At 45.5% G+C, this 22971-nt stretch overlaps 1 protein-coding gene across 3 annotated transcripts in view; it reads right to left on the reverse strand.

Annotated features, from left to right (window-relative positions):
• The window catches only part of ADAMTSL3 (ADAMTS like 3), a 344500-nt gene that overhangs the window by 61702 nt on the left and 259827 nt on the right, over positions 1-22971 (reverse strand). For all 3 annotated transcript variants that reach the window (XM_036072905.2, XM_036072904.2, XM_078078809.1), the window contains one exon: positions 13268-13421. In XM_036072905.2, the coding sequence (XP_035928798.2) occupies positions 13268-13421 (154 nt within the window). The remainder of the gene's footprint in view (positions 1-13267; positions 13422-22971) is intronic.

The raw sequence follows: 22971 nt of genomic DNA on the forward strand, positions 1-22971 counted from the left end.
AATGTGTATTCTTTTCCTCTTTTAAAACAGCTGACAATACATACAATGGAATATTACTCAGCCGCCAGGAAGGATGAATACCTACAATTTACATCAACATGGGTGGAACTAGAGGGTATTATGCTGAGTGAAATAAATCAGAGAAAAACAATTCTCATATGGTTTCACTTATGTGGAATATAAGAAATAGCACAGAGGATCATAGGGGAAGGGAGGGAAATTGAATGGGAAGAAATCAGAGTGGGAGCCAAACCATGAGAGACTCTGGACTCCAGGAAACAAACGGAGGGCTGTGGAAAGGGAGCTGGGTGGGGGGATGTGGCAACTGGGTGGTGGGCATTAAGGAGGGCACGTGATGTGTTGAGCACTGGGTGTTATAGGCAACTCATGAATCACTGAACACTACATCTGAAATTAATGATGTACTATATGGTGGCTAATTGAATTTAAATTTAAAAAAAGGAAAAAAACAGCTGACAATGAAAAGATAAATAACGTTATGCCATATATCCACAGACTGAGGTAAATTTCACAACTATCTAGTACTTTAGCAGTGAAGAATGGAAATTTGAATGAATGGCATAAAATGTATAAATTATTTTGCAAAGCCCTGGTTTGGGGAGATGTGAGGTGAAGGGTTTGTGTTAGTAAGGGGGTATCTGATATTTCAGACCTCCACCCGCACGTTCTAACCATTGCCTAATGGTTAGTAACGTGCCTGTACTGTGGGGTAGAGGCCCCAAATATCAGACACCCCCTTACTGATACGGCTCGGCCAGAGGCACATCAGCCCTGCAGGAGAAAGCAGGAGTGGGGAAGTGAGCAAATGCATCTGAAGGATCTGGAGGTGAGGACGAGGTGGCTAAAGGTAGCAGATAACTGGAGCAAGTCAGTCAAAGCAGCAGGGCCTGAAGAAGCACGTGAGCTCAGGAGAAAAGGGAGAACAGGCACTTTGAAGCCAGACAAGCCTGAGGCTGGATCTTAGCTCTGCCCCTCGGACAAGTCACCTGATCTCTCTGAGCCTCAGTTTTCCCACCCGAAATTCGGGTGACACTAGTGTGAAAGTTTGGTGGGGCATTTATACCAAATGCACGGCACAGTAGTGGGCACGCGATACATTCTCATGCACGACCACGGTGACCCCGAGAGCTGACAGAGGGCAGTCCAAGAGAGAGTGAGAGAAGTGAGAGGTGGGGCTGGCTCTAGCTTGTTCCTGGACGCAGGCTCTAGTGAATGGCCTCGGCCCAAAGAGGATACACCTTAGGTCTCTCCTTTGGAAGAGGAACCTGCTGGAAGGTCTTGCTGTGTCCCGGGGTGATTCTGAAGGGAGGGAGGCACAGTGTGGGTGGAAACCTGGTTCCTCTTTGATGATACCCTTAGGTCCATAGGGACATGGAGGACCTAGAAGCAGCAGGGCATGATAGAAGAGAGACTGGACTCCTATGGAACGTATTGCTAGACAGAAGGTCATGGGATCAGGGGCCTCGTTACCTTGGAGGATCCCGGTTATAGGTCCTCTGGGTTGAAGCGCTTGCAGGGATACACCAAGAGAAGAATCAGACTGAGTTTCCAATTAGACGGCCCTCTCAGGCCCGAGGCAGTAGGTATGGTGGGTCTACTGATACCCTGTTTTTCCAGAATAACTCCTGGAGTCCTCTTGGGTGCTCATGAGCCCCATAGGGTCTAGCTGCTTGCTGGGGTGCGGTGGTACCAGTGCATTCAGGAAAACAACAGGGGTGAACCCGTAATTTCTACAGTGGGTGTTCTTGGTGAAGGACATGCATGAGTTTGTGTGCAGATCCCGCAGAGGTGGGATTGGTAGGTCAGGACTACTGTCCTGGGGTCTGCCCTTGGATGTTCCTCGGCTCATCTCTAAGTGGAGCTGGACGACCTGCCACACACACACACTTCCCTGTTGGATACAGTCGCTGCGGAGGATGCCAAGCTCACCCCCAACAGCCGAGGCATAAAGATTTTCTCTCAGTTGGCAGCATAGGATGTTGAACATACTGTTGCATGTTCAAAAGCAGGAAGAAAATGTATGGATTCGTTGGTAAATGCACAGTTTATCCATTATTATAAGCAGAGATGCCATCCGAAATACTTAGCAATGTGCACAGCAAGGGCGTGCAGACAGAGGCTATTTACCAACATTTGGGAAGTATGTCCGTATTTTTTTCTTTTTGAGAGAGAGAAAGAGAGAGAGAATCTTAAGCAGGCTCCGCACTGATGCAGGGCTCCATCTCACAACCCTGAGATCATGACCTGAGCTGAAATCAAGAGTCCGATGCTTAACCGATGAGCCATCCAGGCGCCCCAACTATGTCCATATGTTAACAACCAGTATGCGGAGGTTCAATATAAACTAAAGTCTCAAATTTCGCTGCCTGTTAGAAGCACCCGTATTATTATTTGTTCATCTCAATGCCCTAGGTCCCATCCCCAGAAATTGTGACTTACGGGGTGCAGCCTGGGCACTGAAATTTGGTTAAGATCTCCTGGTGCCTGTAATGTGCAGCAAAGTTTGAGAACCCCTGCCCCCAAGCGTACCTCTGGATTAAACCAAGGCAGCAGAGAAAGGTGTTCCTGACCCCATTTCTTCTACTGAAAGGCAACATGATGGGATGTCGTCGATCAAGAAAGAAGGGAGGAGGGCGCCTGGGTGGCTCAGTTGGTTGGGCAACTGCCTTCGGCTCAGGTCATGATCCTGGAGTCCCGGGATCGAGTCCCGCATCGGGCTCCCTGCTCAGCGGGGCGTCTGCTTCTCCCTCTGACCCTCCCCCTCTCATGCTCTCTGTCTCCCATTCTCTCTCTCAGATAAATAAATAAAAAATCTTTAAAAAAAAAAAAAAGAAAGAAAGAAGGGAGGATAAGAAATCAGCATCTGTGTTCTCTGTGCGAACCCTACCAAAGTCTGTATGGCATGTGGTGTCTTCTGGAAGGTGTCTTCCTCAGCCTCAGGGATCATCATACCCTGAGTAATTAGCTCATTTCCTATCCAATGCATGCTGAACCATGTCCCCACTGACCAGGCTGCTTCTTCAAGATCGCTGTCATGTTGGCAAGTTTAGAGCCTAATCTGTGCCCACACATAAGAGGAGTGTACAACTCAAGACAGAATCACGTATTCGCCTCGTTTGTTTTCCTTTCTCGTTCCTTACCTACTTGTAATTTTACGTACCTGGTTGCATCTTGTGAATGCTTCTAAGTGGCCGGTCACTGTCACAAGGCAGGGCATGTGTGCCTGAGTGCACACGTACACATGTGAGCACGGTATCTACACAGATGTGTGCACATCTCCCTATACAGAGTTCTCACGATTATTTATAAGGATCTATTTGAACACCCTGTCTGGTCATTGGTCCCTCGGTGTCCGACAATGGAAAGATGGATAACTTCAAATCACAACACCAACTGGGCCAAACTCAGGTTTTTGAACTCGTGCAACTGAGGCATGTGAGGAGACAGGCTCTTTCAGGGTAGCCGTGACACGAAGGATGAGGTCACAGCTGGAATGTTCCTGCACTTAACCGGGATGTGGAAGCCCACGTGGGCAATGCAGTACACCGGTCTAGCTGAACGGTTCAGGCTGGGGATGACCTGAGGCCGGTATAGGCCCACACAGCATCCCGATGCCCTAGAAGCAGCCACGGACGTGGGTTCTAATTAGCTTAACTCCCTTGGTAGCCAGATGTTCCTCAGTTAAGCCCGAGGCTTAAACTAAATGGGGCCCTGACTCCATCCAAGGCAGCCTGGGGAATCTAAAGGTGATGGGAAGTATTCAGCCCTGGCGAGGAAGCTGCCCAAGGGGCTGGGCGAGCCACATGAGAGGCCATCTGCTCCCTCTGGCTGCATGCCCATTCACTGGAAGGTCAGCCCTGTGACCCTGGCTGGCTCCGTTCCCAACCCTGCTTTCGCAAGTGCTCATGCTGGGTCCAGAGCAGGTGAGCTAACAGGTGTGCCTGGGGAGTGATCTGGGATTCAGGCTCTGCCAGGCTGCCAGGTTCCACAGCTTGGACTAATTCTTCTCTTGGGACTCCTATGGGCTCCTTTGGAGAAGTGCCCAGAGCATGACATCATTGGACACAGTTCTTAGGCAAGAACTGGTCTGGTTTTGGGTGACTGCCTCCTTCTGCCCCTAGACCATGCCCCCAGACTACAACACTGGCTAAGCCTGATCAGGGAGGGCATCATCTACTGTGCAGAGAGTGGTCAAGTCCCTATGGCATCCTCCTGAAGGGGCCGCGGGCCTGTTCAAGGGTACCGCCCCATCCCTCCACCTCTCCCGCTGTGCTGGATGTGAGAAATGCCACATCTTCTGGCTTTTCTAGAAAACGCAAAGATCTCTCTTCTAGAGGTCTTCCTCCTGGGCCTCTGTGCCAGCCTGCCCTACCCAACGGAGGCCAGCCCTGGGAACCTGGGGCTGTTTACTGCAATTGCGTCTCAGCTCCTTGCTTGTTCGTGTCCTGCCTTAATTCCAGTCCTGTCCCTGCCATAACTCTAAGCCTTGGTGCCAGGCCAGCTTTCTGCCCCAAGCCATCTGGGCTGGATATTTACACTTGGTCTCGCCAGCACGGGCCTCCAGCCACGCCCGAACAGGCTTCAGGGGCGATGCGGCCGCTAAGCCCTCCTAGAACCCAGCTGCGCCCAGCTGCACGGCCAGCGCCATCAGAACCCACCCGAGTGTGGCCGCTGGGCTGGCGCTGGCCCCGAGCCCTCCCCTAGCACTGAAGAGCCGGCAAGCTCGTCTGGAGCTCAGTCAAGACCCTGGGCGCGTTGGACTCTCGCCAGACTCCTCTGAGGGTGGAAGCATGGGCGGGAGCCAAGAGGGGGAGGCAGGGGTGCTGCGGGCAGGACTCGCTAAATGAGCTGTGACGTCCCGGCCGCCCAGGGAAGCCGGCTCCTGTAAATGCCACATCAGCCTGACGGTGGCTTCTGTTCATGGCCTCTCGGGCACTTTCCAACCGAATGCCGTAGCGCTCCTGCTCGCAGCTCCCCGCTAAATGCTCTCTGGGAAAGGCCACCCGTGGTCCGTCCCCTCTAGTGACAAATACAAAGTCTCCCTTCCGAGTTCTTACGTGGCCATTCTAGGACATGCGGCACCTTTAAGCACTCACTTCTCGAAGAAGTCCCTCCGCTCAAGTGTGTTACCCCTCACCGGGTCCCTTCCAGCCACTGCCCACTGACGCTGCTCGGCACGTCGCTGCTGCCCCCTGCGCTCAGCTACTTTCTCTTCGTGCTCTGACCTTCTCGGATGACCTTGCAGGTGTAATGAGCAGCTCGGAGCTGTCTAGCTTATCTGGTCTACTTGATCTGCTCTGGTCTATCAGTTCCGGTCTATTAGTCTACTTCATCTAGCCTAGTTTATCTGGTCTAGTTTACCTGGTCTAGTTTATGAAGACTAATTTATCTGTCTAGTTTACCTAGTCTAGTTTAGTCGAATTTATCAAGTCTAGTTTATCTAGTCTAGTTTATCTGCCTAGTTTATCTAGTCTGTTTATCTGTCTAGGTTACCTGGACTACTCTACCTGGACTAGTTTATCATTCTAGTTTACCTGGTCCAGTTTACCTGGCCTAGTTTATCTAGTCTAGTTTACCTGGTCCAGTTTATCTGGCCTAGTTTATCAACTCTAGTTTATCTGTCTAGATTATCTGGTCTAGTTTATCTGCCTAGTTTACCTAGTCTAGTTTATCTGTCTAGATAATCTGGCCTAGTTTATCTGTCTAGATTATCTGGTCTAGTTTATCAGTATAGTTTATCACTCTAGTTTACCTGGTCTAGTTTATCTGTGTAGTTTATCTGGTCTAGTTTATCAGTATAGTTTATCATTCTAGTTTACCTGGTCTAGTTTATCTGTGTAGTTTATCTGGTCTAGTTTATCAGGTCTAGTTTACCTGGTCCAGTTTATCTGGCCTAGTTTATCTAGTTTAGTTTATCTGGTCTAGTTTACCTGGTCCAGTTTATCTGGCCTAGATTATCTAGTCTAGTTTATCTGTCTAGATTATCTGGTCTAGTTTATCTTATCTAGTTAATCTGGTCCAGTTTATCTTATCTAGTTTATCAATCTAGTTTACCTGGTCCAGCTTATCTGGCCTAGTTTATCTAGTCTAGATTATCTGGTCTAGTTTATCTTATCTAGTTAATCTGGTCTAGTTTATCTTATCTAGTTTATCAGTCTAGTTTATCTGGTCCAGTTTACCTGGTCCAGTTTATCTGGCCTAGTTTATCTAGTTTAGTTTATCTCATCTAGTTTACCTGGTCTAGTCTATCTTGTCTAGTTTTCCTGGTCCAGTTTACCAGGTCAAGTTTATCTGTCTAGTTTATTTGATCCAGTTTATCTAGTCCACTTTACCTGGTCCAGTTTATCTGGCCTAGTTTATCTAGTCTAGTTTATCTGTCTAGTTTACCTGGTCTAGTTTATTAAGTCTAATTTATCTGTCTAGTTTATCTAGTTTATCTGATCTGATCAAATTTCTCAAGTCTACTTTATCAGGTCTAATTTATCTGTGTAGTTTATCTAGTCTAGTTTATCTGTCTAGTTTATCTAGTCTACTTTAACTGCCTAGTTTATCTAGTCTGTTTATCTCTCTAGTTTACCTGGACTAGTTTATCATTCTAGTTTATCTGTCTGGATTATCTGGTCTAGCTTATCAGGTCTAGTTTATCTAGTCTAGTTTATCTGTCTAGTTTATCTGTCTAGCCCGGACCTCTCTCTGGGGCTCCAGACCTAATTATCCACTGCTTATCTGAAATCTCTTCTTGGCACTTCAAGTTTAAAATATTATAATCTAAACACATTATGTCTGCCTCCCATCCCATCCCAAGTATCCTCCTCTTCCGGTATTCCCTCAATTAATGGCATCACTTTCTCCCAATTACCCCAAGCCAGAAAGCAGAAAGTCATCATGATTCCTCCCTGTCCAGTGGTGTGCTGGCCCTACCTCTCACTGGCTCTCAGGTCAGTGAGATTGTGAGTACCTGTCCCCAACTGTGCATTCAACCATGTCACATAGGTCACCTGAAGCTGGCCATGATGGGAGTAATTACACCACAGAAATCAGCAAAGATGACAAATAGTAGCTACCCTCCCTCCTCACCACCCCTCTACCCCAGAGCTGGTTGTTAAACACTTACAAGCACACTCCGTCCCTGTCCCTTAGCTCCCAGCTCCAGGTACTTAGGCGGGATATCCGAACCATTGTGAGAATCCACCGCCATGCTCTCTCACCTAGATATGGCCACAGCCCCTTACCCAGACTCCCAGCCTGCACCCTTGTATTTATCCAGTGTATCTTACAGCTGTCAGAGCAAATACACCAAAATAAAATCTGACTGTGTCATCTCCTCCTTGGATAAAATCTAAACCCCTTAACATGGAGTCCTAATATCCTCTACAGCTAAATTCTCAAGCTTTCTCTTTTGTCATAAACTTGAACCTATGTTCTAATCCTGTGGTATTTCTGACAGTTTCCCCAGATAGAGGACTCCATTTGACACCCTCTACCTTTGTCCACACTGCCCTCTTCTCCCAGATTCCCGTGTCCTCCTCCACGTGAGCCTGGAGAATGGACACTTATCTTCCAGAACTCTGCCCAGGGGATCCTCCTCCTTTTCCTGACCTCCCCCTCCCCCAGTGGCATCGGCCCCTGCCTTCTGCATCCTATCATGGCACCCATGGCACTTACTATTCTCGTTTGTTTATATATATTTCTCTCCCATTGAATTCTGAGATCTTAGAAACAAGAGAATGCATCTTTTCCGTTTTGTATCATAACACCTAAAACATAGTAGCACTTGATGAATGACTGCAGAAAGAATTAATAAGGGAATAGTATCATCTGACACTGATGTTACGTCTAGGAAAGAGACTGTCTCTACCCTTAGGGCACAGCATAGCATCTAGTAGAGAGTAGTCTTACTCTTTATTGAATGAATAAATGAATGAATGAATGAGTGTATGCCCTTGGATGCTGCAGGACAAATGATACAATCCCAAGAGGGGTGCTGCCAAGGTGGGCCTGTGCCCCCCCGGGTTTCCAAGGGCTGCAGCTATGTCGGGGGGGGGGGTGTCACTGGAAGCTGAGAAGCTATAGGGAGAGTGGAGGCAGGGGGGCTATATTCTCTCCTGAAGTCCAAGGTGTGTGTAGGAGGTGGGAGAGCTAACAAGGCAGATACGGGGTTGGAACCAAGAGGGAGACCAAGAGCTGCAGAGAAGTGAGTGTGTTCGAGATAACCCTGGCAAGGGGATGAGGAATATCTTTTCTTGACATTTCAATCACATAGTACATGCCTGGGTGCCTCCCCTCCCTCAACCATCTTGATCTCAGTACTTTGACAAAAAATAATAATTCTTTACCAAAACTCAGGAAACCTAAAAGCCTAGGGCTATAATTTAAAAAATCTAAAATCAAACACTACATTTCTGTTATTATTTTTTTCTTCAGATCCCTAATTAGAAACCACAACAGGTAGGGATGCCTGGGCGGCAGAGTCGGTTGAGTGTCCAACTCTTGGTTTAGGCTCAGGTCTGATCTCAGGGTCATGAGATCAAGGCCTACGTCGGACTCCGCACTCAGCATGGAGTCTGCTTGTGCTTCTCTCCCTCTCCCTCTGCCCTTCCCCCTGTGCGTTCACTTGCTCTCTCTCTCAAATAAATCTTAAAAGCAAACAAACAAAAAGCCAAGACAGATAGACTTCTAACAGCAATGTGAAGACAATCCAAGTCTGACGTATTTGAAAAGCATTTCTATGGGTATAAGTCACTGTGATAAGCACTTCTGGGGCCTATGTGGAGGAAAGTCCAGGGCGACTGTGAACCTACCCCATACAAGCCCCTGCCCTCGTGGGACAGAAGATGCAGCACAAGTCGCTCTAGGCCATTTTAGTCTCTCTTAAAGTTCTACTAGGAATTAAAAGGATGGCATTAAAAATAACTAATATTTTTGAGGCTTTAGCACAGGCCTGGCATTGTTTCTAAGCATTTTATAGGTATTATTTCTCAGAACAATCCTATGAGGTAGATACAATGACTATTCCCATTTTACAGAGGAGAAAACTGAGGCTGGCAGAGGTTAAGTAACTTGCCCGATGTCACAGGATGAGGGATTGGAACAACTGGGATTGTAACTCAAGTGAGTTAGCTTAACCACAAGGTTATATTACCTTCCAGAGATTAATACAACCAAGAAAGATTATTGGGGACTCAGGAAACAAACTGAGGGTTGCTGGAGTGGTGGGGGGTGGGAGGGATGGGGTGACTGGGTGATGGACACTGGGGAGGGTATGTGCTATGGTGAGCGCTGTGAATTGTGCAAGACTGTTGAATCTCAGATCTGTACCTCTGAAACAAATAATGTAATGTATGTTAAGAAAAAAAAAAGAAGAAGAATGTAGCAGGAGGGGAAGAATGAAGGGGGGGAAATCGGCGGGGGAGACAAACCATGAGAGATGATGGACTCTGAAAAACAAACTGAGGGTTCTAGAGGGGAGGGGGGTGGGAGGATGGGTTAGCCTGGTGATGGGTATTAAAGAGGGCATGTTCTGCATGGAGCACTGGGTGTTATGCACAAACAATGAATCATGGAACACTATATCTAAAACTAATGATGTAATGTACGGTGATTAACATAACAATAAAAAAAATTTTTTTTTTTTTAAAGATTTTATTTATTTGACAGAGAGAGACACAGTGAGAGAGGGAACACAAGCAGGGGGAGTGGGAGAGGGAGAAGCAGGCTTCCCGCCGAGCGGGGAGCCCGACACGGGGCTCGATCCCAGGACCCTGGGATCATGACCTGAGCCGAAGGCAGACGCTTAACGACTGAGCCACCCAGGCGCCCCAAAATAAAAATTTTTTTTAAAAAAGAAAGATTATTGGGGAAAGCAGGGTTAGTGCTGGTCTTTCAGGAATAAGAAGAACGTCAGTCACAGATATGGCAGGAGAAAGAATTCAAGAAGGAGTCAACGTCTGCCGTGGGGGAAGGCAGGGAATGGAGGGGAGACTCAGGCAGGGGCAGAACTGGACCATGTGGTGCTCAAGACATCTCTCCCACCCGCCCTCCACCCCACTCTGCATCAGAATGGTCAAAATGAAGACCAGCAAAATTCACTCCTCCAAAGAGGATGGGTTTTACTTAAACCTGAGGCACCAGTTAGAACACTTATCTAGAAGTGGAGGCTTGAGAGCACAAGGTCACAGCACAAGTGGACTTGGTCTTTCTTGTGTTCAGACTCCCTTCAATAATGCAGGGGTCAGGCCCACAACAAAGACCATACATTTCCAGTCTGGAGAGCAGATGGGGCAGGCAGAAGTGAGGTGAAGGGGAAAGGAAAGTCAGAGGACATTATGCTATATAGGCCTTGATAGTCCCAGTGGAATAAAAGACAAGTGCACCAACAGAGAAAGGGAATCACTGGGTGTTATATGCAAACAATGAATCATGGAACACTACTTCAAAAACTAATGATGTACTGCATGGTGACTAACATAATATAATAAAATTAAATTTAAAAAAAAACAGAGAAAGGGAATCAGAGCTACTATGGGATAGACAGCTACTATGGTGAATTTTTAGGGGATTCTTAGGAAATAGGGAAAAACACACAATACCCAGGTAAATCAGATAGCAAGAATACGAAGGACGTCTAATCAGCATGGTGATATTATTTACTTCAGTGAATCCTAGTAGCTCAGGCCAGGGAACCAAAACCCAAACAAATATCACCTGAAAAGTAATACCAGGGTTGAAGTGAGCAGGTGATCAAGGCAGGGGTTGAAGGAAGGGCAAGAATATCTACAGCGAGGCTTTCACCAAACAAGAGGAGCGAGATGGGGGTGGGGGAGGGAGAGCAGGAAGCTACTTCTGAGGGCCATGTCTGAGCAAGTGTAAGGGGTGACCATGCCAGGGTGATGGGGCAGGGGTCAGGGAAGTCAACAATGGTAGGAAATAGGGATATCGGGGTGTTAGAAAGTTCAAGGACACGGATGTTGGTTGTCGGCAAGGAAGAATGAGCCTGGTGGTAGTGTGTGCTGGGAAAAGGCAGCTGGTGTCTGTAGGTCTGCACGTGATGCACTAGAAGGTGTATGGAGGGCAGTGTTAGTACTGAATGCATGACAGTGGCAGGGAAATGGTGCGAGACAGCAGGGGTCCAGAGGATGGGTGAATGCCACGTGTGTCACTTGGCTCTGCGATATGGTGGTGGGGAGAAGAGGATGCCACATCACAGTGCAAAGGGAGAAGCCACATGTCAGCAAGCAAGGGCTACTAAGCAAAGGTGATGGCGTGAGCCAGGCTACAGTGGGAATGGAGGCCCAGCTCGGGGTGATCTGGCAGGGCTGGGAGCAGGCGTTCCCCTCTCTTCTCTGCTTCCATGACCCACATGTTTGGCAAGCTAGGGAATGGGGTGGGGAAAGAAGAAATATTACTGGCTTTTTTCTTTCTTTCTTTTTTTTTTTTTTTGCACTCCCTAAAGCTTATAATTTTACTCTATTCTCCACTGCATGCTGTAATAGTTTATAATTTCATCTGCACCATGTTGCATACCCTAACAACCACGATGTATTTCCGTATGCTATTCTGTGATTATCTTAGAGGAAGTTCCAGTACTCCTTTAATCTCACTCTCCTCGAAGGCAGTTTATCACATTTTTTCTGATAAAAATCAGATAGATAAGCATTTTGAAGCATGACATGGTGCCATATGCCACAGGCATTCTTGAATTCCAGGACACGAGGAAACTTGGAATCTCACATTTTTGGAATCTCAAGATTTTGGAAATGTGTTCTCGAAGAATTCCCAGAGAAAAAAGTTGACGTTGTCCATAAATGAGCATAAAGAGGCGGCTAAGAGCATGGACTCGGGCATCAGACAGACCTGTGGTCAAAGAGACCAAGGTGTCCAACTGGCAGCTACGGATCTTTGGTCAAGTCTTGTACATTCTCTAAGTCTTGGGTTTCTTGTCTCTAAATGGGGATAATGTCTGTCTCACAGATCGCTGGGGACTAAAGGACCTAAAGCATGCAAGGAGCTCCACACAATAAATGCAATAAGTAGTCCAAAAAATGCTACTGCTTTTTTTTAAACTTATTAACTGTTTTTTTTTTTTTTTCTTTGTTTTATGAGTTTCTCCAGGGAAGTTTTTGGTAAATTTGGATTTTATATCTCAGGTTTTTTTCCTTAAGCAGCATTAACATAATAGTTAATTTTCTGATTTTTGTTTACTTACCATAAGCTCCGGAGGGTACCTGAGGTACTTAATAGGTGAATTCACTTTACGGTGAATAATTAAAGACTGTGAACAAGAAAGCAGGAGACAGACCCAGAAGCTGTGCAGTCCTAGTATGCCTTTCCCCTATCTCCAAACCCCACCTCCCTCCACTACTCTGCTGCCTTATTTTCTTTCTTTTCTTTTAAGATTTTATTTATTTGAGAGACAGAGATTGAGCATGAGCTGGGTAGAGGGAGAGGGAGAAGCAGACTCCCTGCTGAGCAGGGAGCCCTCCATGGGGCTCAATCCCAGGACCCCAGGATCATGACGTGAGCTGAAGGCAGACACTTAACCGACTGAGCCACCCAGGTACCCCCTGCTGCCTTATTTTCATGTGTTGTCACCCACCCTCCTATATGAAACACACATGCGTATGTGCAAACATATATTCTGTTATGTATACTGAAAATACAGAGGAGTCCGACATGCATATTAGCTTTTGGATATAATGAAGCCATACTATTAACTCACTATACTAAGCTTGTTATTTAGAATTAATTGAAGAAGTGCCCAAACTATCATTTAAAAAAAGACAATGATAATTTATGTTTTCATCCTTGCTGGTTTTAGATTATACACAAGAACAGATACCTGAATACTTAAAAATACTTAGCTCTTCTACTCTTACTGGAATGCATCCAAATGCATCACTGGCGAATAAACTGGGAAGTAGTCCAACTTAACTTCTACAAGAAATACTCCCGGATTGTTAGTGGAAGAAATCATGGCCACGTGAAGGATAGAAGGAAGTGTAAGTGCAAGTGAGGAAGACTAACAGATGCATTTGTTAAGTTGGGTGGACATTTCTTAACATTGACTTTCCTTCGAACGGTATCTTGTATTCAACATTATACTGGTGGTTGCTTCAAACGATTCTGGGTTCCTCTTGATCTGCTTTACCTACAGATTAGGAACGTGCTGCTTTACGGGAAATACAGCCATCGGGACGAGAGGAACAGAATGAACATATCCGATGGAGCATGGCCTGGACATACTTACTATCGCACGCAGGCATCTGGCAAGATCTTACAAGAGGGGGCCCCGGAAGGTCTCGGCACATCATCTCACCGAGGGGAACGCGCCGGCCTTTGGCCGTCCGCCTCTGACACACCTGCTTTCTTCGCTGGGTTCCAACACCACAACTGACGGAACACTGCAACGAGAATTGCGCACCCGTCACATGGAGCGTCCGCAGACAACAGCCAGGTCTCTGGCGGCACCAGAGGGGTCCCACGTGTGGCTGCCATTTGTACGTGAGCCATTTCCTAGGCTCGAACCCCTCTTATTTCTTATTGATAATTTATTTCTTTAATTCGAGTACACATGACACACAATGTTACGTTAGCTTCAGGTGTAGAACACAGTGATTGGCCAAGTCTCTGCGGCACTCGGTGCTCACCGCAGTCAGGCCCGTCACCGCACAACATCATTACGGTATTACTGACTGTATCCCCCACATTGTGCTTTTCATCCCCGTGACTTGTCTTTTTTTTTTTTTTTTTGACTTATCTTTTATAACACAGGGAGTTCCCTCCCTTCCTTCCTCCTCTCTGAGACAGTAATTAATTTCCAGTAATTTACTGTCATGGGGATTTTTTGACAGTGTAATTGATATCTGATTTATTTTTTAGTTGTCTATTTATACAGTAAGATGATCGTGCTTAAAAAAAAAAAAAAAGATACACACCCACGACCAAGACTTCAAGAAACAGAAAAGTATTAAAGGACAGTTTTTTAAAAACCACTCAAAATACATAAAATAACACTAGTATTTGATCATCAGTGTGTGCATAACATTGATAGTTGATAATCATTGTGTGTACATGCAATTTTAATTTTAAAATGTAATGCAGTTTTATTAGGTATATTAGAAAAAAGGGAACTAAAGTAGAATTAAAGGAGTTGTTGAAGACCTGAGGTTTTTTTTCCCACCATAACAATTAATTCCCTAAAGAACCCTGTTATGTTAATGAAGAAAATTGAAGAAACCAACAGGAGATTTAGATGGTTGTTTGTTTGTTTGTTTTTTTAATTTTATTATGTTATGTTAGTCACCATACAATACATCATTAGTTTTTGATGTGGTGATCCACGATCCATTGTTTTCGTATAACACCCAGTGCTCCATGCAGTACGTGCCCTCCTTAATACCCATCACCGGGCTAACCAATCCCCCCTCCCCCCTCCCCTCTAAAACCCTGTTTGTTTCTCAGGTCCATAGTCTCTCATGGTTCATCTCTCCCTCCAATTCCCCCCACCCATTTTTCCCTTCCTTCTCCTAATGTCCTCCATGCTATTCCTTATGTTCCACAAACAAGTGAAACCATATGATAATTGACTTTCCACAAACAAGTGAAACCATATGATAATTGACTTTCTCTGCTTGACTTATTTCACTTAGCATAATCTCCTCCAGTCCCACCATGTTGATGTAAAAGTTGGGTATTCATCCTTTCTGATGGCTGAGTAATATTCCATTGTATATGTGGACCACATCTTCTTTATCCATTCATCTGTTGAAGGACATCTCGGCTCTTTCCACAGTTTGGCTATTGCGGACATTGCTGCTATGAACATTGGGGTGCATATGGCCCTTCTTTTCACTACATCTGTTTCTTTGGGATAAATACCCAGCAGTGCAGTTGCTGGGTCATAGGGTAGCTCTATTTCTAACTTTTTGAGGAACCTCCATATTGTTTTCCAAAGTGGCTGCACCAGCTTGCATTCCCACCAGCAGTGTAGGAGGGTTCCCCTTTCTCTGCATCCTCGCCAACATCTGTTGTTTCTTGTGTTGTTGATTTTAGACATTCTGACAGGTGTGAGGTCGGATCTCTCTGTGGTTTTGATTTGTATTTCCCTGATGCCTTCCTACATGAAGAACACCAAGAAGAGCAGATACTTGGGTCAGACTTTCTTTCCCTTTGAACCATGCAGACCCTGTTCCACTGTCTTCGTGGATGCTACCGTGAAGATGTGCGCGGCCAAACAGGCAGTTTCTGTTGTGTATCTGTTTGCCCTTTCTGCCCAGAGATCTGTGGGCTCTTTCTTTACCCATGAAGTCCTGCACCGTAGGCAGACTATGTCGCACTGGGTCATATTTTCTTGGTACGTGGTATGCTGTTATGATGTAGAGACCAAAGCTTTTATCAAAGAAAGTTTTTATTATTATTTATTATTCATAAATTCCCCTTTATTATCTCTGAATATTTTTCTCTTTCATTTTCTGTGCCATTTGTTCTGTTCTTTCACAAACACCAGTGTGCTCGGGTTGATCTCCTCTCTGTCTTCCACACCCATCACTGCCTCTGAAAAGCAGTGTGCATCTTCACTCTTTTCCTACATGGTAGATGCAGCCTTCCAGCCTGCACACATCTCCATCTTCTGTCTTTCCTTTAATTTTGTTGTTGTTTGTAATCTGTGGTTTTTTTGTTTGTTTGTTATTTGCCTCTGACTGTTCCAGTTGTCTTCTCCTTTTGTTGACTTACAATCTCTTTTCGAGCTCAACCTCATTTTAAAGCTACTTTCCCATCAGACACCAAGAGCATACTTTCCTCGGGAATATGAGCCTATTTGTTGGAACTGTTCCTTGGGTAGTAGCTCTGTGATGTTACCGCCATTCCTGTGACTCTTGCTTGCTCTTCCTTTCCCTGCAACCCGGCTTCCTCCTTCTCCTTCTCTGTGCCCCTGCCCACCTGGTGTTGCTGCGGAGGTTTTCTGCTGGAACCCCGAGTGCAGCTGTGTGCGAACAACATGGGCAGGGGTGAGCTAGGGCACCTTACAGCTATTGTATGCAACCCTCTGGCACCACATTTTTGTGTCTGTTGCCCACATGTCTGTTCGGCTCTTGGCATCCGAGGCGCCGGTGTGACTCAGAGAAGAGCCTCTTCCAAAACTGGCTCCCTGGGGACTAATGCAGCACCTGCTGTCCCTTCCTCCCCCCCCCCACTTCATCCCCGGCAGCCCTCCTTGGCTAGGAGGCCCGTGGGTGCCATGTCTCCTTCGGCACCACCTGCCCCACGGCTCCACGGGGACATTCTCGGGGCAGCTCGCGGTCTAGCCCTCGTCTGCCCTCTGTAACCAGAGGACCGTGGATGGGCCTTGGAGGACTGTCGCCCATCGTCTGAGGGAGATCTACTCCGCACTCGGCGCCTGATGGATACTTGCCAGCTCCCAGCCTTTGCTCTCACTTTGGCCCAGATTTTACGGTCTTTGGCAGGTGTGTTCCATGATTTATAGTTTGGGATTCTGGCCATTTCATTGTTTACTGAAGACAGAGTGTTCCCTCTCTTCCATTCTCCTTGTGGGTTTTTTGTTGGGTTTCAAAGGAAAGGAATGGAATTTTTTAAAAAAAATCCTTTATTGTCGTCTTTAACAGCCCTAAACTACTCATATTTTTCAGGACAGAGAAAAGCTCTTTGTAAGCTTTTGAACAAATAACTTCAAATTACCATTTACCAAATTATGGTTTATTTTTTTTAACGAAGTCAAATCATCATCTAGGAGTTTCCCATGTAATAATTAATGTCAACTTTTTTCATTTTAAAGATGTATTTATTTATTTATTAGAGAGAGAGAGGGAAGGGGAGGGGCAGAGGGAGAGAGAGAGAATCTCAAGTAGATTCCCTGCTGAGCACAGAGCCCAACATGGGGCTCTATCCCGGAACCTGGAGATCATGACCTGAGCCAAAATTAAGAGTCAGCCACACAACCGAGCCACCCAGGTGTCCCAAAAGTTAATGTCAACTTTTTAATTTTGCTTCATATAACAGTGAGTTACATAATTGCCAGTCTCCACTCATAAGCCTAATGATAAATATATGATTTTTTTTCTCCCCATGATGAATGGGAGCATCATTTGTAAACCCCTTCTCTGGATGGAGGTCTTACATGACCTTGTGTCACCTAAGTTCAAAGTTAGGGTGCCATTAGAGAATGTTCCCACCTCAGAAAGAAAGGAAGTGACCAAATCAGTGCCATTAATTACAATTCACAAAGCAGCAACCTTATCCAATGTGTCTACTATTTATTCTACAGAAATCTGGTAGATTCCTTTGGAAGAGCTCAGGGGAACAAGATACCCTAAGTTTTTGCAACTTTGCAACAATTTGTCTGTGACCTTTACACTTGAAGGTCACGTTGGCAGGGTATAACATCCTTGGCTCACATTTTCCTTCTTGTAGTATATTAAATATGTTGTTCCATTGCTTTCTAGTATGAAGTGGTCTTGTCGAGAAGTCTGACGCTAATCCAATTTTCTTGCCCTAGTAAGTGACTGGGTCTTTTTGCATACCCAAACACATTCCTTTATCTTTAAAATCCAGTACTTTAGCAGCAGATATCTCGATATCGGCCATGGTGGGTCCATTTTCCCAGGGCTGTGGTGTGCCGTTTCAATATTGTGATTTGTGTTACATGGTGATCTTATTTACAGTCTTCGTTCCATTGTTTTGGTTTTCTTTTCTTGGGACTCTAATAATACTTATACGTTGGATTTTTTTTTCTCTTTCATATCTGTTATTTTTACTTGAATTCCTTCTATTTCTCTTTATTTTCAATTCCCTCCTTTCTCTCATTTCTCTTATTACACTTCTTTCTAGTTTACTCTCCACTTGTGAAGTTTTCCCATAAGTCGTCTGGTTCTCTCCTGAACCATATCAGCTCCTTCTGCTCACATCCCCGTTATCTATTCAACCTCATTTCTGGGCTTTTCTGTTTCCAATTTGTCTCTATGTCTTTCTTAATTTCTTTTAGCTCATTTCAAAAGAGTAAGTTATATATTCATCTGCCAACTTTTAATGACGTTGCTATGTTATTGACACTTTTAAAGTATCTTTGTATGGGGCTTGCTGATGCTCCTATTTAAATAATTTATTTTTTCCTGAACTTTTAGGAAAGTGTAAGGAGGTGGCAGTGTTTCAAGTTCATTGTCTTCACTGTTCCTTCTTCTGACGTTGAGAAGAAGTATTCAACAGTTTGGCCACAGTCCTAAGATTCGTATCTTCTGGACTCTTCTGCTCCTAGGGTCCGAGCATCCCTTCCCTTCCCCTCCGTGTCCTTTCTCAGCTTGGATTATGGCTGTGGCAGGTCAGCCGGGTATTTCATCAGCTCTTAGGGATGTGTGCTCCCCTTGTGCTCTCCAGTCTTCTTAAGGCCCCCATGGGTCTGCATGATCTTCCTCATACTCAACCATGGCCTGGGACCCAGCATCCTCTCTCGGTGTCACCGATGGGTCTCAGACCCTGAGGTGGAAATGTATCATTGACTTCTGTGTTCCTTGGCTCTTGGCCTGCTCATACCTTCTTTCTGTTGGCCTAGCTGTTAAACTTACAGCTTCTGCCCAGTTTCCTCTACGGCGCATGATTTGGCCTCACCCACGTGTATCACTTGTGTTAAAGTGGCTATCTGTGCTTTTTCTTTCCTCTGGCAATCCTAATTGCTCGTTTTTTGCGTGTTTTTTTAATTGAAGGATAGTTGACATACAATATTATATTCGTTTTAGGTGTACAACAGAGTAATTAGACAACTCTACATACATTACCAAATGCTCACCGCGATACGTGGAGTCACCTTCTGTCACCACAAAAAGCCATTATGACATTATTGACACTATTCCCTGTGCTGTGCTTTTCATCCTTGTGACTTACTGACTTTGTAACTGGAAGTTTGTCACTCTTCATCCCCTTCACTGTGAGGGATCTGGGGATATTCCACAACCAGGTTGCCATCGTGATTTCGCTTCACTGAAAGCCTCCTACTTTCAAAGGAACTGCTAGTGACAACATATGCTCATATGTCACGGTAATCATTTTTCCACGGCTTCAACTACCGCTTAAATGCTGACGCTTCCCAAAATTGACTTTAGTGCAGATCTCTCCTGAGCTGCAATTCCTTACTGACGCCTTGACAGGCCCTCAAACTATACACACCTCAAAATAGACTCATTCCGTCTCCCTTTCAAGTCACCTCCCAAATGTGTTTTTCCTTCCCCAATTCATTTTAAAAAGAATGCCTGCTCTATCCATTGACCACACCCCTCTTTTTTGCTTCTTTCTTACGAGTTCAGTCACCAAATCTGCCCTCGACATCTGGTAACCATCGCCCACTACTATCTACTATTCTCTACCCAGCTGCTTCCTTATTCTCCTTGGTTTTATTCCAACCTCCTCTAAAAGCTCTCCCAGGCTCTGGTTCCTTCCCCTGTAACACGCCGTTCACACTGCAGCCAGAACCGTGTGCCTAAAAATGCTGCATTTCACTTCCCTATTCAGAAACCTTCCTCGGTGTCCTCAGCCACTGCAGGGACCTGAGGTCCTTCCTGGTCTGACTGCAACCTCTCCTCTCCATCTCGTCCTTCTGCTTCTCTACTGCATCCTCATCTCCAGCTGTGGAAGACTGACAAGCTCGCCCCCTGTGCCTCCGTGTGCACTCCTGTCACTGCCTGGACACCCTTGGTCTCCTTTCCACCCAGCCTGCACTCAACCCTGAAGACCCAACTCTATGGCTGCATCTTCTGCGGCACTTCCCTGGGACCCACGCAGACGCAGATGTCTCCCCTCGATTTCCACTCAGTTGTGTAGATGGGAGCCCTTTATTGGGCTTGTTACATAATTTTTTATGGCTGCCTCATTAAACTGTAAGCTCACTGAAGATCAAATTCTTGGCTGACTCGGGTTCTGAGGGCCCGGGGTAGTTAACACAGCAGTGTTTGGGCAGTGTCTGCTGGTGATGTGACTGAGCAATGGGGCTGTGACAACAGGCATGTTCAGTTTAGAAGAAGCTTTTAGAAGTCTCTTTATTTTAGTCAACAAGTATTTACCGAGCACCAAGTGGGATACACAGATGCAGAGATGGTCCTTCCCCTCTGGCAGTTATAATCTAGTCGAGAAAATAAGGCATATCTGTGTGTGTGTGTGTGTGTGTGTGTGTGTACTATTTAAAATAAGTGGAAATGGGGCGCCTGGGTGGCTCAGTTGGTTAAGCGACTGCCTTCGGCTCAGGTCATGATCCTGGAGTCCCGGGATCGAGTCCCGCATCGGGCTCCCTGCTCTGCAGGGAGTCTGCTTCTCCCTCTGACCCTCCTCCCTCTCATGCTCTCTGTCTCTCATTCTCTCTCTCAAATAAATAAATAAAATCTTTAAAAAAAAAAAAAAATAAAAATAAAATAAAATAAAATAAGTGGAAATGGGCACCTGGTTGGCTCAGTCAATTGAGTGTCTGCCTTTGGCTCGGGTCATGATCCCAGAGTCCTGGGATCGAGCCCCGCATTGGGCTCCCTGCTCAGCGGAGAGCCTGCTTCTCCCTCTCCCTCTGCCTGCCGCTCAGCCTACTTGTGCTTTCTCTCTCTCTGTCAAATAAATAAATAAAATCTTAAAAAAAAAATAAGTGGAAACAGAGAAGTAGATGGACTTGGATACACTGGGTATATTTCAGGCAAGTCAAAATGTACAAGTAAACTGTCATCTGGAGTCTAAAAAGACATTATTATTCAAGTAGAAGAGTGGTTATCTACAGAATTATTAATATTAAGAAACTCATAATTAATACTACAAATAAAAAGTAAAAGGAAGATTTTAGAATAAACCTGGAGAGCTGGAATACTCTTTTATTCATGGAAGGAATACCTAATGCATTTGGATCAATCGCCTTGGATCAAGACCAAACTAACCCTGTAGGATAATGATTGATAGAATGGATTTTCAGCTAGAGATCAGATATTTCCTAGCTTTACCAACCATCAGTTATGAAGATTAAACTAAAAAACACCTTAGAGAAGCCCAACCAAGATTCTTAGACTTTGTGAAAAGGAGTCCAGACATTGGAACTTCTTGAGATCATTTCCATTGTAAGTAACCATCAATAAGCTGAAACTGTCTTATAAATAGGATTGTGTGTGTGTGTGTGTGTGTGTGTGTATAACCCTTTCATGCAGTGGTGTGCTGGTAAACACTTCACAAGTCTTGGAGAGAGAGCACTGACTATATTTGCCAACTTCTGTGGTGTGAATGCTCCCATCATGGCTGATTTCAAGCTATCAACCTGATGTCACTGAGCACGAGGTAGGAGATCACAGTTGGTTCTTGCAAGCTGGTACGGATGGGCTTCAATATACTATCATTTTCATGAGTCATTTAGTAAGCCTATTGAAAACTAGAATGCCATATTTATAAATCCATGTGTCCAGGACATATCTCGAACTGTTCTTTGTAAGAATTTCTCATTAAAGAGATCTTCTCCTTTTTACTTAGCATATGGATAAATTTCAAGAATTGAAGAGTTAGCAGGTGTCAGAAACTGAACACAGGAGCTGAGGAAGTCAGAGATGATCATAAGTGTTGGAAAGATGGTGGTGTACTGACAGAGACAGGGAGTGAGGTGGGGAGCCAGTTGGGAATGAAGAGCTTGTCTCTTTGCTTTCCCAGGTTGAAGACGCATCCTGTTTGGAGAGCTGGGGGCACTGTATTGAACAGAAAGTTAGACACTGTTCCTGCAGATAGAGAATTATCTATAGAAGTCAGAGAAGAGGTCAGGACACAGACGCAGCTATGGAGGAAAAATGCAGTGATACACATCAAATATCTGGTCAGATATTGAGTTTTTTGGAGATCTGGAGGAAGACAAACCAATTGACAAGATGTAGTTAAGTAAACAGGAAAAATAAAAAACACCAAGAAACATCATGAAGGAGAATGATGAAGGTAGACAAAATGGTCAACTACTCCATCAAAGCCAAGAGAGTAAAGAATGAGGAACGAGGGGCGCCTGGGTGGCTCAGTCGTTAAGCATCTGCCTTCGGCTCAGGTCATGATCCCAGGGTCCTGGGATCGAGCCCCGCATCAGGCTCCCTGCTCTGCGGGAAGCCTGCTTCTCCCTCTCCCACTCCCCCTGCTTGTGTTCCCGCTCTCGTGTGTCTCTCTCTGTCAAATAAATAAAATCTTTAAAAAAAAAAAAAAAAAGAATAAGGAACAATTTTACTGGATTTCCATCAAGGAACAGGGCCACAAAACAGGCTGCAAGGGGTCCGTGGAGCACAGAAATCCACCATTTGGGAAGACTGCCCCATATATGAGTCAATGCTCCCTTCTTAGAAGTTGAAATGCAGTGTAAGAATCAAAGGCTTCTTCTTGCCCAAAACTTAGTTCAGATCTAAAAACTAATGAGCCAATGAATGAACAAAGCCCAAACATGCCATGAATAGAGCTAGTGTCAGGAAGGGGGACTATTCCAGCTGCAGGCTGAGAGGTCTGGCTCGGTGAAAAATGGGAATTCTGGCATGGCTCCTCAGCCTCTCTCTCTGTCCAGGGTTAGTGGCCAGTTCCAACACAGAGAGGCCTTATCCAGAACCACAAGATGGATGGCTGCCCCCAAGCGAGCCAGCCCGGGGCAGAAGGACTAGTGTGGCAGAAACCTTTGGAGAGGGTGGCAGTGTGGCATCAGAACTTCTGCCAGAACAAAGCAACTCTGCAATGAAAGGAAATTTCAACAAACAGGAGAAAAGCTGAACCCAGTAGGAAACCCAACGTGTGTGCCTGACTGGACCCGAGTCTGCATGTTGGCTTTTGGTTTCACAAGCTGAGGCTGGCTCTGCCTTCCTGAGCGTGTGTGCACGCCCACCCTGCCTCCCGGGTGGAGGTTTTCTAGAGATGCAGCTTTGGCTGGGAATGGGGAAGATGTCTTGACTGTGCTTGGGCTGATCTCTGGGGGTG

This window comes from Halichoerus grypus, chromosome 8 (assembly GCF_964656455.1).
Source record: "Halichoerus grypus chromosome 8, mHalGry1.hap1.1, whole genome shotgun sequence".
NCBI lineage: Eukaryota > Metazoa > Chordata > Mammalia > Carnivora > Phocidae > Halichoerus > Halichoerus grypus.